This window comes from Mugil cephalus, chromosome 19, assembly GCF_022458985.1.
Source record: "Mugil cephalus isolate CIBA_MC_2020 chromosome 19, CIBA_Mcephalus_1.1, whole genome shotgun sequence".
Lineage (NCBI taxonomy): Eukaryota > Metazoa > Chordata > Actinopteri > Mugiliformes > Mugilidae > Mugil > Mugil cephalus.
Genome location: NC_061788.1, coordinates 21,824,210 through 21,837,945, shown reverse-complemented (window position 1 = coordinate 21,837,945; position 13,736 = coordinate 21,824,210). Strand labels below are relative to the sequence as shown.

Genomic DNA, 13,736 nt, shown 5'->3' with positions numbered 1-13,736 from the left:
TGTCAATCAAATTACAAAATGTTTAAAAACCAGTCATCACTTTTTTTCTCAAATACAATTAAGTTTAGACAAAATTGATATTGATATTGTTATTGATTCGGTACGTTAAACACATATTTGTTATGATGTTTTTATCATAGTGGTTCATCAAGTAACCACATCACTCAGAGAAACCAGCTTACATAAGCAACTGAGCTGGCTGATTGACCTGGTTACTGTTAATCAGTATATACTGTATATGTAAGCAGATTCCTCCTCTACCTCTAACCTCATTTTGCAAGCATGATGTGCTTGTTTAAACAGTTGACTGTCAGACAGAATGGAGCTTTACCTCATAGTGAGCGCAAACATGTGTCAATTTCTAAAACTGCCAAATGTTTGTGGGTGAAAAGTGAGGTTACTCTGTGTCAGCTCCAGCAGAAATGTGGGATTCTCTAACTCTTAAACCTTATTACAATATCCAGGTTCCCTTCTAGAAGACAGTTAAGCATGCTATATGCCGAACATACACATACACATACATACTACATATACTTAAGGAAGTGTTTATTTTTTGATGTATTCATGTCTCACCATATGAGACGCTAGGATTCGTAACAGAAAACTATCTGAAACCAGTGGAAGATAGGTGGAAGATTCACTTGAGACAAAGCTTCCCTGGCCTCAGTTTTTTGCACTTTTAGGTCAGTACACTAGAAAACTATGCTGACAATAAATACACAAAACTCTTCTGTGGTTGTTGTTGTGTTTGGAATTGAATGAGAAGGTGTGTCCAAACCTTTGACTGGCAGTGAATAACAAGTAAAACCCCTTACTTCTCCACGAATGTCTTGCACTACAACAGAGTTCGTGTCTCCTCTTAAGACACATTAAATATGCCATCTGCAATTCTGCCCACACTGGGTTAGGGAGATATATCTAAAATCATGCTCAAGTCTTAAACCTCAGAGTTCACCACTCTCTGATGGTATTAAACGTTCCATACAGCAACTAGAGATACAGTGTTTCGTAGTGTTTTCCTCACAGTGTCCTCCAATTGGTTGGGGATCTGATTGGTTTAAGCTGTATACAAAATCACTCTCTATATTTGAAAGTGCCTACCGTTTTCCAAGCAGCTTTAAAAGATGACTTGTGTAGCATCAGGTTACATCAATAATTGAGAATGGCAGGCAAATCACCTGGGAGGCACAAATTTGAAAGGGCCCAAACTTGGTGCTTTTCATTTAAGGTAAGCGTAACAGATCAGCCGATACTATTTGCCACTAGGTGACACACTGACTTGTGTTTCTACCTTTTTCACTCACATTAACAATAACTCAATGAGCCTTAGGAGGTTTTAACCCTAAAATGTTCTTCGGCACAGAAGAATGGTCCAACAAGGACAATTTGGCCCTACAATGTTAGTATTCCGCAATAGTCTGTCGGAAATGTAACCATAAGAAACAGAAGTTATCTAGAAGATTTGTAAGCTACTAGCATTGCTGTATTGACAGGTGCTTGTTCACCCATTGATTTTTCTCCTTGAGGGAACCCCAGCTATCAGTGGGCAATAGGCAAGTTACACTAGGTCACTAGCCTATCACATGCCTAACACAGAGAGACAGAAAAATATTAAAATTCACATTCACACCTATAGCCAATTTAGAATCACCAATTAACCTAACAAGCATGTCTTTGGACTGTGGGTGGAAGCCAGTACCCGGAGTGCCTGGAGGGAACCCTTGCTGGCACAGGGAGAACATATAAGCTCCTCACAGAAAGGTAGATAAGAACCCACAATCTTCTTGCTGTGAGGCCTCAGTGATAACCACTATAATACTACGTCGGCCCAACACTATTAAGGAATATTAAGCGCTGAAAAATCTGGAAAATCAAACTCAACAAAACAGATCCAGCCCTATGGATTTGAATTCACCAATGTGACGTCAGCTGAGTGAGAATCAATGTCCTGAGCTCCCTAGGTGACTGTACCCAAACAGCTGTGGAAACATTGGTCCTTAAACTAATATTGCAACAAAGATACTTTAAACAGAACACACAGTACCTTGTTTGCAGTCAGTCTAGGGCGCAGGTATTATGGACAAAAATGTTATCACAAAATACAGAGTGATGGAAAATCCATCATAAAATGGGTATCATAAATGTTTAAGGAACACATTATGCATGACTCTTATAGGTCAGGGATCTACGCAACCTCAATTACCATGAGTAACACTGAATATAAACTTTTTTTTGACTGTGTTGTCTCTTGTAGACTCACCAACAGAAATGCTGGTTTAATAACTCTTTTAAAGGTCTGTCTACACATAAAGTGTTTGCTCGTTGCCCATCAATCAATTTGTTGCTGACAGTTGGATCGCAAGTGGATGTTCCAGGCTCTGATTACCCAGGTAACCGTCTTGAATACTTCCCACTTCAGCTGTTTTTAAGTGCAACAAGCAGATCATAAAAAAAAAAAAATCCTAGTGTATGTATGGAGAGAGCTTTGCTGTCTGTTAAAAAATACATTCGAAGACACTGTAGCTTCATCTGTGTTTACCTAACGCTCTTATCCTGCTGTCGGCATGGTGAATTTAATGAGAACCAATGTCGCGAACAGGTGTTTCTTTGCAGTAATGTTTGGAGAGTTTGAATCAGCTGTATCAGTCACTTCCATTGGTCATTACATCATTCAGATTGCTTCAAAGTTGAGATTAGTCAAATTTAGTAACTAGCTGAGATTTGTTTCACCTATTAATTATATTTAAAACTCCATGGCATCTTTTCACCACGTAGCTGCTAGTCTCTTCCTCTTTATTCTTGACTGTTTGACCTTGCTGACTACTGAGTTATCTTACCTGAGCATTCACTTATATGGAGCCAATAGCTGAAAATAATTAGTTTCCTTTTACAAAACACCTGTATCAATGGACAGATCTCCTTTAAATGATTTCCAGCTCAATGCAAATAAACAAGTCTTGATAGATTTGTGATAGCTTTTTCCTGTCCAATAGTTGGTGAACATTGGCAGGTGTTGACTTAGTCTAACAACAACAGAGCCACCATGTACAGAGTCTAAAGGCCAACAACAACAAAAAAAAAAAAAATGCGTACAAGGTTTAATACATTTCCACATCTACAACTGTCTTGATACCATCCTTACCAAGGTCTGTTTGCATAACTTGTCTGGATGTTGTAAAGAACATTGAACCATCAACTTTGGTAGCAGTTGGAACAGTATCACAAACCAATGAGTCATCATTTAGATCACTGTTTAATATGTTGCTTCCCACAAACATTTTGCATTATTTAAAATCTACTTTAAATGAGCTACAAAATCAATCAATCAAATCAAACTAAAATGCCATCTGAACACAGATGCCAAAGTTCCAACTGTGAGGTTTTCTATGAAGGGGGACAAAGAAATAATGACCTAGAAACAATAACAATATTCTCCATAATAATCTTCAGTGTCCACTTCCTGCTCTGAAGCCTCTAATTAAGCTGCTCGTTGGAGTGAAACGGCAGGTCCTGAAAAGGGTCGCATAGTTTGGCAGTTACACTGTGGTCAGTGGGCACTGCCTTTGGTTCTGCATACCAGTTTGCCAATATAACTGCCTCTCTATATCCAACATGCAACTCAGATTTGATAGTAAGTAAAAGCAGGTTAACATGTTACATAGAAATGGGGCCATTAAGATCCATTTTACTCAGTGTTTCTGCTTTATATCACCAAATCACAACAAAAGTCATTTCAGGTCACTTCTGAGCCGCATTCTTTTAATAAATAATGAGGCTACTGATCTCATTTAAACAAATTTATTTCATTTTATGTTCATCATCATGTATCACTCTCCATTTTACGATGGACGGAGCTCCGCACTGATGTACACACAAGCAAACAGGTGAACACACACCTACAGTCAGAATGCCAGAATAAATGGAGACCAGTGGGACTAACGTGGTGGTTCATGTAATATATGGTGGCTATTGTAATATTGAGTATGTATTTAGTGCTTCAGTTCTAAATAACCTGTGAGGAATTTAGGTTTAAATAGGATGCTACCAACCTTCAACTCTCATGGTGAGGGTCTATAATGGCCAGATAGTCACCTGTTATTGGAGGAATCGGTTTGACCCTGTTTTCTTTCCCCAATGAATGGCACTCTAACGTGCCACTATTCTCCACAGACTCCAGCACCAAGGTATAAATGATTGCACATTTTAAGGGACACATGTTAAGAGAGGTTATATTTCAGTCCAGGTCTCTGTTCTAAGCTTCACACTGAAGGACCACAGAACTGAAGAAATCTTCCAGAAAACACAAAGTCAATGACAGAGGGAGACTACTACACGTTACCATTTGTGCTCACAGATACTCAACAAAACAGCATCAAACCTACCCAAAGACACCTGAAGAAGTGTCCAAATTTTTGGGAGAACTCACAACATATCAATCAAATGGCAGAAACATAAATGTCTTTCTCTGCAAACATGGTATAGCAATTCACCCAAAACAGGTGTACTGACTTGGAGGAAAAATGATAGCAGCACCATACAACTGGACATCCAGGAGTAGTAAGAGAAGAAGTTGTTGGACTCTGTGCTCACTTGACTGGAAAAAGATGTCATAGCTGGGGACCATAACACTGGAGCAAATTCCAGTGGTAGACCTCAACACAATTTCACCAGCCAAAAAGCCAAACAACCAAAGCTGAAGCTATCGTAGATTACTTTAAAAGAGACGATAGTTGTAAGACTCAATCTAACCTTAATAAAATCACAGGTTAGAGTTAGTTTAAGTTTTCATTTATGGAAATTTCAATCTGTAGAAATGTCAAGACCCCAACAGCACTTAAATGTGTATGGGACAACTTTATTAGACTCATGCATTTCGAATGCATGGGTCACAAAAGGGGATCAAAAAGTGTAAATCTAATAAATGCACCTTGGTAGCATGTCGAGCAGGTAACATAGACACAAAATTGAAATTGAAATACATTATACAAAACAACATTCTATGGATGCCTGAACTCGTGCTCGACAAACTTCGCGCTCCCTGTCATATTTATGACCAAATCTGAAATGTGTTGTGCTGGTAACTCATCAGTGGAACATGTCTTGTGCTTAAGGCCACAAAAGACTAATAAATCCCTTGTATGTACAATATGATAGCTATTCTAACATTGCTTGCAAGTGTCCATTACATTACCAGCAACAATGTTCAAGGCTCTTTAAACTAGAGGTTCCTTCCAGTATCTCAGAACCACAGTTCTTTAAGTATAACGGGAAAACCATGATTATTAGAACTGGGACTTACAGAGACTCAAAATGTGGTTCCACTAAGTGTTTGCTGGTTAAATGAGTACAATATTCCACATGTGATAGATATAAATGAGAAAGATAACATGAAACTCTGGCAGATTTAATCTCAGAAAAAAATATGTTACACAATTATTAGTCATGCAAAGATATTCTTAGACGTACCGAGGTGTATGGTTCCTCCTATACCTATCAAGGAAGCTGCGCTGTGGTAGAGCGGCAGAGGAGTGTAAATCACATCATCTTCAGTCCCCCCAAACGCCCAGAAACCAGCTGCTGCCTTCAAGCTCTGGAGGTGAGTGATCACTGCAGCCTTAGGGAGCCCTGCAAAAAATGAAAAACAAGGCTTTACATTACACCACGCTGTGGTGTCCAACATATGTTACCTGTGATAAAACAACTATGCTATAGTTTTGTGGCTACTCCTGAGGAGAATCCAGTGTACAGTTCTGACCACAAAGGGATGTCTGAAGGATGAGGGTTAAGACTTGCTGAATAAAGGTATTTTAATCAAACTTAAATCTGAGTCTAATTTACTCATCTGATGCATATGTAGCTAGTTTTCATTATTTAGGCTGTAATTATTCTTGTTTCATAACCTGAAGCATTCTCATAGCAATATAATATAATGTTTGAGGTTTTAAGTGCAACAAAATAAAATTGGAATCTTGTTTTTCAGAATCTTGTGTTTAGAAAGATGCTTGAATTTAAGGTCAAGGCCTTACTTGAGGCAAGAATTAGTCTTAAATATGTATGAAATTAATTTAAGACGTTTTAAGCACATGTGGAAACCCTCTCCAAGACTTAAAAAGGAGACTACAGTCAAGTGTGGTCACATCAGACATTATCCCGTTAGTTCGGTCGAGATGCTGATGGATCCAAACAATCAGATCACTCTGTACACTTCCTCCCATGTTGTGTTGCCCCCTGTTTTAAAAGTCCTTGCTCTGTTTTAAAGGCAGTCTTGAGTTCACAGTGATGTGCATGTGATGGAGTTGAGGAGACAGCATATTATGTGGAGTCAAAGCATTTCTGTTCTCACAGTCTGATGATATTTTGTGAATTCCTATGGAAGTTAGTGTCATTCTGATCTCAAAGTCTGTTTTTGTGAAAAAAAGAAAGAAATCTCTATCCAGACACAAGTGTGGAATATAACCGTGCGTTGACCATTTTCAAACTAAATCCTAACTCCATGGAAAATAAAACTAAAATGAATAGTATGACTTAGAGATACTCAGGTTTACAAAGGGAAGAGGAAATATGAATTCTTGAAGATGTGCTGGGAGGTTTTCTGGTTCACACAAACCATAGTGACACATATTAATAGTAAACAATCAACCCTTCTCTAAAATAGTCATCTTTATTCATCTATGAGAGAAAGTTCTAGAGAAATCAACCATTTGCCTTTGTTTGCCTCAGAGGAGGGTTTACACCAGGAAGAAGCCTTAGCATCCTCAGCTGAAGCTGAAGTCCTGTGGGAGGTCGTTGATTGCTCTGTTTACACTGTTACCAACACGACCATGGCCATGAGCTGGATTTCTTTGCAAAGCAAGAATCTTAGCTTAAAGATGTGGTATGTTTCTCATCACGACAAATAGATTTCTAAGCACAACATATATATATATATATATATATATATATATATATATATATATATATATATATATATATATATATATATATATATATATATATACCACGTCTTTATTAGCAGTAGTAATGGAACAGTGAATTACATTTGTAACCACTGGCCAATAGAGCTCATCTCCTACTACCGCTTAACCTTACTAGAGTTGTGGGGATTGCTGGAGTCCATCCCAGCTGTCATCGGGTGAGAGGCGGGGTAGACCTGGGACAGGTCGCCAGTTAGCAGGGCACAAACTTACACACTCACACTCAGGGTCAATTTAGGGTCACCAAATTAGCCTAAAGAAGGCCTAAATGTCTTTGGCATGTCTTTGAATGGGAGGGGAGAACAAATTCCACCCAACATTTTAATAAAGCTCAAACTATGGGGTTAAGTTAAATATTACAGCTTGTAATGTCCATTTTCACTGCACTACAGACAGCTGTAGCTACACTGGTTGCCCCTGTTGGATAGATTAAATTAGTCTGTGATGGTGTAAAGATTTAAAGTTGAAAGCAAAGAGATTTGTGACACAGGATTTGTTGGGACAAAATAAAGATTAAGGTGTGGGAAAAGTGCACACAAGAGTGTTTACATGCACAAGAGCCTGTAATTATTTACATGAGCGGTTATGCTCTGGTGTGACAAATTGACTTTTGTTGTTCTTGGTTGGTCTTTTGTTTCCATGTAGTCCACAGGGATTTAATGGAGAATCGTAAAATTGAAAAAGATTTCATGGATTCCTCGTGCCTATAAATCGTTTTTCATTTCATTTTTTTTTTTCACCAAAAGTTGAAATTTCTGAGGAGCAGAATGGCACAGAAATAAATATCTGATGAATATTAGCTTTATGAACATAAAACGTTGGATAATTTGGAGTGCAATGCTTAAAAAAGAAATACTTTATGTACACAAAACTGTCATCCATTTATGTGGAACTATTAATTAGTTCATTATTTAATCTAGCATTTTTGCCTTGATTTTATTCATAAAGTTAACCACAGAAGTGTTATATATACAATAGTTACAAAGGCTAATAAATATGCCAATGGAGGCTATTACAGAGGTTAAGGGCTAATAAGGATGGGCAATATGAGCTAAAAAATGTATCACAATTTTTGTCATTCTGGTGATAACAATAAAAATCACAATTTAATTTTTAATTTACCATAAGGTGACCAGATAAAAAAAAAATTAAAAATATAATATAAGAATAATTAAATTAAAAAAGAATTAAATGTTAGCCAGATGAAATTCACAGGGACAACAGGGGCTACGACTGCGAGTCTCAAGTATGTCACACGTGCCTACTTCATCATTGCGTGTCTCACATTACAGATGGCAAATTCTTATTGTGGGGATTGTTTTTGGCGGTATATCATGTACAATAAGAATCGCCCATTCTTATGGCTAAGAGGCCAATGTAAAAGCAACTGTTGTTAGCTGTGTTATGTATAGCAAAATATGAAGCGAAACTTGCTATCAAATTATCAGTGTAGCTCATTATTGTAATGTGCGGTTAAATTTCTAGTGGGAGCTAGCAAATACTATTTTGCGAAGGCACACACATTTGCAATGATCAGCCTAATTCAATCCTCTGATTTTATTTTATCTTTTGGACACAAAGTGGCAGCTTTTTTGTAGTATTTTTTTTCAAAATTTTAGCTATTAACTGTACTCCTCTGATTCTGTCTCCGTACAACACAGCGAGATGACATTTTGATAATAGTCACCGTTGTGGTTTTTGCTTCCAGCTAACCAACATGACGTAGACTGTAAAAGTGACTACAGAAAGACGACGTGACATCATGATGACTATAAGTTGCCGTGCTAACCGCTCTGTGAAGTTATCCCATGAGAACGTGAGAGTTAAAAAATTAAATAAATGCGTGTATAATCCAACATTTATTGTACTGGTGGAGGTAGAGCAAAATGTAGTACTACCTTAACAAAAATGTGAGTGAGTCTGATGCAACTGTGGGCAGGTCATCGATATTGTGGCTCCAAAGTCGCAAGGTGGCCCCACACGTATCAGTTTGGCCAATGCAAGGAAGTGAGAACGCATTGTCCATATTTATATACAGTCTATGTATGACACCGACTCACCAGTAGTTCCAGAGGTGAAGATGTAGAGGGTGGGGGCTTTGAGGGAGGTGGTCGCTCGCAGCGCCGCAGGTACAGGCTGGTCAGATGCAGCATCCAGCTTGTCCAACAGAGTGTGGACCTGTGTATGTTCACTCTGGCTTTTCATGGCCCACACCTTAATGTTGTCATCCAGGAGGCTGGTTAAGATGCCATTCAGACATTCCACTAAATCTGGAAGATGGAGAGAGCCAAGTTGCGTTTAATGAAAAGGATATTTCGTAATAGCTAGTTAGGTTTTCTTTTCTTTTCTAAACTAGCTGCTTCCTATGTCATCATTGTGGAAAGTCGAAATACTCATGTGCAAACATCCACACAGGAACTTGTAATATTATGAAATGTGTGATATAACACCATAAAACATGTGCATTAAAATGGTTGTGCAAGTGGTACTAGAGTTTCATGGAGACAGTGTGGTTATTTTGAGAATGGAACTGTAATCTGTGAATGTAAATATCTTGCTCAATGACTAAAAGTATACACTGTTCCAACTGTACCCAGAGACATAATGCAACATTTACTTCACAACACAGCACCGCGCCTTTGCTAAATGTAAAGATATGCGTGTACATAGTGTTCTCTGATTACTTGATTCAAAGAACAAATGGAGAATTCAGAAAACAAGCCACCGTCAGGAAAATAACTTAGATACTACTGTTTATCATGTTAGCTCTGCTGGATGGTCTCTATAGGATAATTATAACCATTACCCAAGCAGTCTATGCATCCCACTCCAACGTGAGCTGGGAAAAACAAACACACGAGCTCCCAGAGGAATCACCACTATTTAAGTCATGAAGGAATTATAATGCAGCAGGATAGAAAGGATGGATAGCAGAAGGAAAAAGCTAAGCTAATACATTTTAGCAACGCATCAACATAGCGTAACAGAGCCAAGTGATTGGATATATACCATGTGGATTCCTGAACTCTACAAATACACGTTATTTGTTTGTCTGGGATTCCGTCCAGGGATAAAATATCCTTCCATTTGCAGAAGGTTCTGTGCTCTGGAGTTAGTCTCCACTTCTTCCCCACAACCCCGCAAGTAAGAACAGTTTCAACTGCAAATTCAATACTCAGATTAAAGTTCCATATGAGCACAGTGTTTATATCTGGCAACTCATCAAGAGTTATGACTGGCCGTTCCAGTTGTTCCACGAATCCTTCTCCTGTTGCACTAGGGTCGTCATGAGGATACTGCAGAGTGTGCCTGACTAACATCCTGCTTGTATGGTTGAGCAATGTTCTGTGATCCTGTCACATGGCTGCAGTGTGGTGAATCCTATTAACCCTACAAACATGATAACTCTACAAACATGATTTGTCCCGTGAATCATGGCTGGAAGCTGGAGTACAGTTCAACAAACTTTGCAATTTTGCAACAGCCACATATTGTTAGCCTAATAGCATAATTGCCCACATCATTTTTTGACTTACTGTTAAAATATCAATAAAAATACCAATCTGCTTGCTAAAAATTGTGTTTTTTCTTGTTTTCCAAAAGCGTTCAAATATGACTTAGGCAATTATGCCATTACACTAATGTTATGAATACTGGAGTTCACTACTGGGCATTATGACAGAACCAAGTACTTTGCCACATCTTCAAACTATATGTTTAATTGGGTCCTATAATAAAGACAGAAAAGACAAAACGATTAACTGATTGCAAATCACTATTTATAACAATGCAATCACCAACTTACAAACGCTGCAATTTAGGATATTGACCAGAGGTTGATTTATTATTTATACTTCATAATTTAACTGCAAAATGTGTAATGAATGCATGTTGGGAACATAGAAAAGGTGAATTGTTTAATATATCTGATATATTTAAGTTCCATCGCACTTTTGACATCTGTTACATTGAATATTAAACTATTTGCATGTTGAATGAAAAAATAAAATACTTTTATAATATTTTGGGGTGTTTTGCAAAGTCTCCCTAATTGTGAATATTTAAGTTAGGTACCATCACTTTAAAACTCTATATAAAGTTGCATTTTAGAGGTAAGTAATCAGGATATTTAGTTTCTAAGCTGTCTGTATAAAATGTGTAGTTTATTAAGGGTAATGCCAGACCCCTGCAGGAGTGATTCCAGATTTTTTTAAATAAGTTTGTGTCAGAATCTTGCTGTATCATTTTGCATAATCTCCCTGTGTCAGTGTGCGTTCTGTCTGGGAACTCCAGCTACAAAGCCAAGAACTAGGGCCTGTCAATGCAGTAATGGTAGTAGCTTACAAATCTTTTAATAATATGTGACAACCAGGCAATAAGATAATGTGTGAGTGTCTATATCTAGACAGACTGATGACCTGTCCATGGTGTACCCCACCTCTCGCCCACAAACAATTGCCATTAGATTAATCTCCTCAGGGAGATGTTGGATGCTGTAGTTGCGGCATCTGTTGCTTACTTCTGCATCCAGAATGATGACGGTAGCATTAACACCCTAACACCCCAGCACTAACATCACCAATCAAATGCAAACTATTTTTTCAGAATTCACTAAATAAATATGTAAGTAATGTAAGTTGCAGTGTGTCAGGTGTCATGAAAAATCACGACTACTAAATCATGGAGGTTACTGTGTTCAACATTAGTTTTTAAATAACAGAAAAAGAGATGTTGTTTTAACTATGTTTTCATCGTGGAGGCTGTGGTTTTTATGACTTGTAAAATGGATTTATGTTTTACTAACATATGTTTCTATTATTTTGACAACCCCATTTTGGTAAGTGGGCTAGGTTAAATGCCAGAAATACTTTAGTGTTTATTTAAATCTACTTTAACAGCCCCACAATCTACTGAGCATCCAATTTAATTACCACCTTTTTGACGCTGTTTCAACATAAACTGAACATTAGAACAATCATGAAGGAGGATTAAGTTACATTAGAATACATTTGCTTTCACTCACTGCCTAAACGTGTGTACTGGGGTGTATATTTCCTTTATTTCTTTGTTTCTGGGAGGGCTTTCTGAGGTAAAGGCACACCTGAATAATACATACAAACATGACTAGTTTGAGGGCCATCAAGAGCGGGCAGCATTGATAAATAAAGTTCAGTAAATATATTTTCTAACAGAGATGTCGGCCACAAATGACACTGTACTCTGACATCTCAGCTGATATTACAGATAATATGAATAACAATTCTACAGGGATTGCAGGGAGCCATTAAGGCAAAGCTATTCAGCTGTGATGATGAAAATATGGGAAGAAAAAAAGCCTTCCATTGTTAGTCAGCTACTGCAGGAAAAGATAAATGTTGAATGGTGTTCATAAGTGAAAGTTAACTGGTGATAATAAGCTTAAAATATGAATGCAGCTGCACCTGAAGATCGGCCCAGCCAGTAAGACTATTAATATATATTAATAAGATTAATATTTGGTCTATTTATTTTATGAAGATCATGAAAAGTGCCACTCACAACATCATCTATGGTCACAAGCCTTCTTCTGTTAAAAAAAAAAGTTCCAACACAGCACTATACTTTTTTTTTTTTAGTTTTTTTTACGAAACAATTATTCAATTAGCTATTAAGCAATTTACTAATTGATTTTTTGCATGAATCGACTTATAACTGTAGCTCTCAATAATAAAGGGGGGAGAATAGCCATTTTTCATTATCCAATAACCATTGTTATTAGTTTAAAACTGAATATAATACTGAAAATTTTCAATTCAAAACAAGATATCACTCTAACAAAAAAAAAAGAAGCCTAATATTCTATAATATGGTACATATGGGAGTAATGTCTAAGATTTTTGTTATTGTTGTTTGTTTGTTTCAAATTGCTACTGAGATTGAGCTTTACCTGAACCGACAATCAGAGTTTTGGCTCCGCAGCAGTCAAAGCAGTGCCGCAGAGACTTGGACTTGATGTTAGTGTTGAGGAAAGCCACCGAGCAGCCGACCTTGGCCAAGCCGAACCAAACGCACAGGAAATCGGGCTCGTTGCTCATGAGCATGGCAACGCAGTCTCCTTTCCTCAAGTTGACTTTCTCGAGGAAAACGTGGGCCAGTCTGTTGCTGCGCTCCTCGATGTCCCGGTAGGTGTGGACGCGTCCCTCATAAATGACAAACGGTTTGTTGGGGATGCGCCGCGCATTCTGGATGAACCTGTCCAGGACCGTGGTCACGCCGGATGCAAACTTGAACAGCTCCAGCTTCACGCCGTACCTGATTATCTTCATCAGAAAGAGGAGGTCCCTCCAAAAGTACGGGAAGCAAAGTTTCTGCAAAACGTGAACGGAAAAAATACCCGCGGCCAGAGCTGACAGCCATCCTAGAGAAAAAGCCATGCTGGCGGCTGAGAGGCTGGGAGGAGAGTAGGTGGACGCTGATGAAGACTCCAGAACAAGAGCTGGAGGGTCACTGCGCGGACTATTACATGATCCAGGTGATAAACACGGAGTGGCAGTGTGATGTAAGCCAACTAGTCACCATGCGTCAAGACGCGCAACACGAGCTGGAAACGGCAAACGCGCCCTTCAAAATAAAAGACAATACAAACGCGCTAGTTTAGTCGGTGAGGTAGGACATACAATTAAAAGACGTCATGTGTTCTGGACAAAACGTAGATTTGAAAATTGAAAAAGGAGTGATATACTATCATTTTTAGATTTAACACTGGTTACAATTGCCCCTGTT

The 13,736-nt window shown here is 38.2% G+C and overlaps 1 protein-coding gene across 1 annotated transcript in view; it reads right to left on the bottom strand.

Moving 5' to 3' along the window:
* The window catches only part of slc27a6 (solute carrier family 27 member 6), a 28,501-nt gene extending 14,997 nt beyond the window's left edge, over nt 1-13,504 (bottom strand). Inside the window, exons 1-3 of the mRNA XM_047569874.1 lie at nt 12,901-13,504; nt 9,035-9,244; nt 5,467-5,625 (exon numbers count right to left, since the gene is read on the bottom strand). Coding sequence (XP_047425830.1) covers nt 5,467-5,625; nt 9,035-9,244; nt 12,901-13,387 — 856 coding nt within the window. The 5' untranslated portion in view covers nt 13,388-13,504. The remainder of the gene's footprint in view (nt 1-5,466; nt 5,626-9,034; nt 9,245-12,900) is intronic.
* Nucleotides 13,505-13,736: the final 232 nt, after the last annotated feature.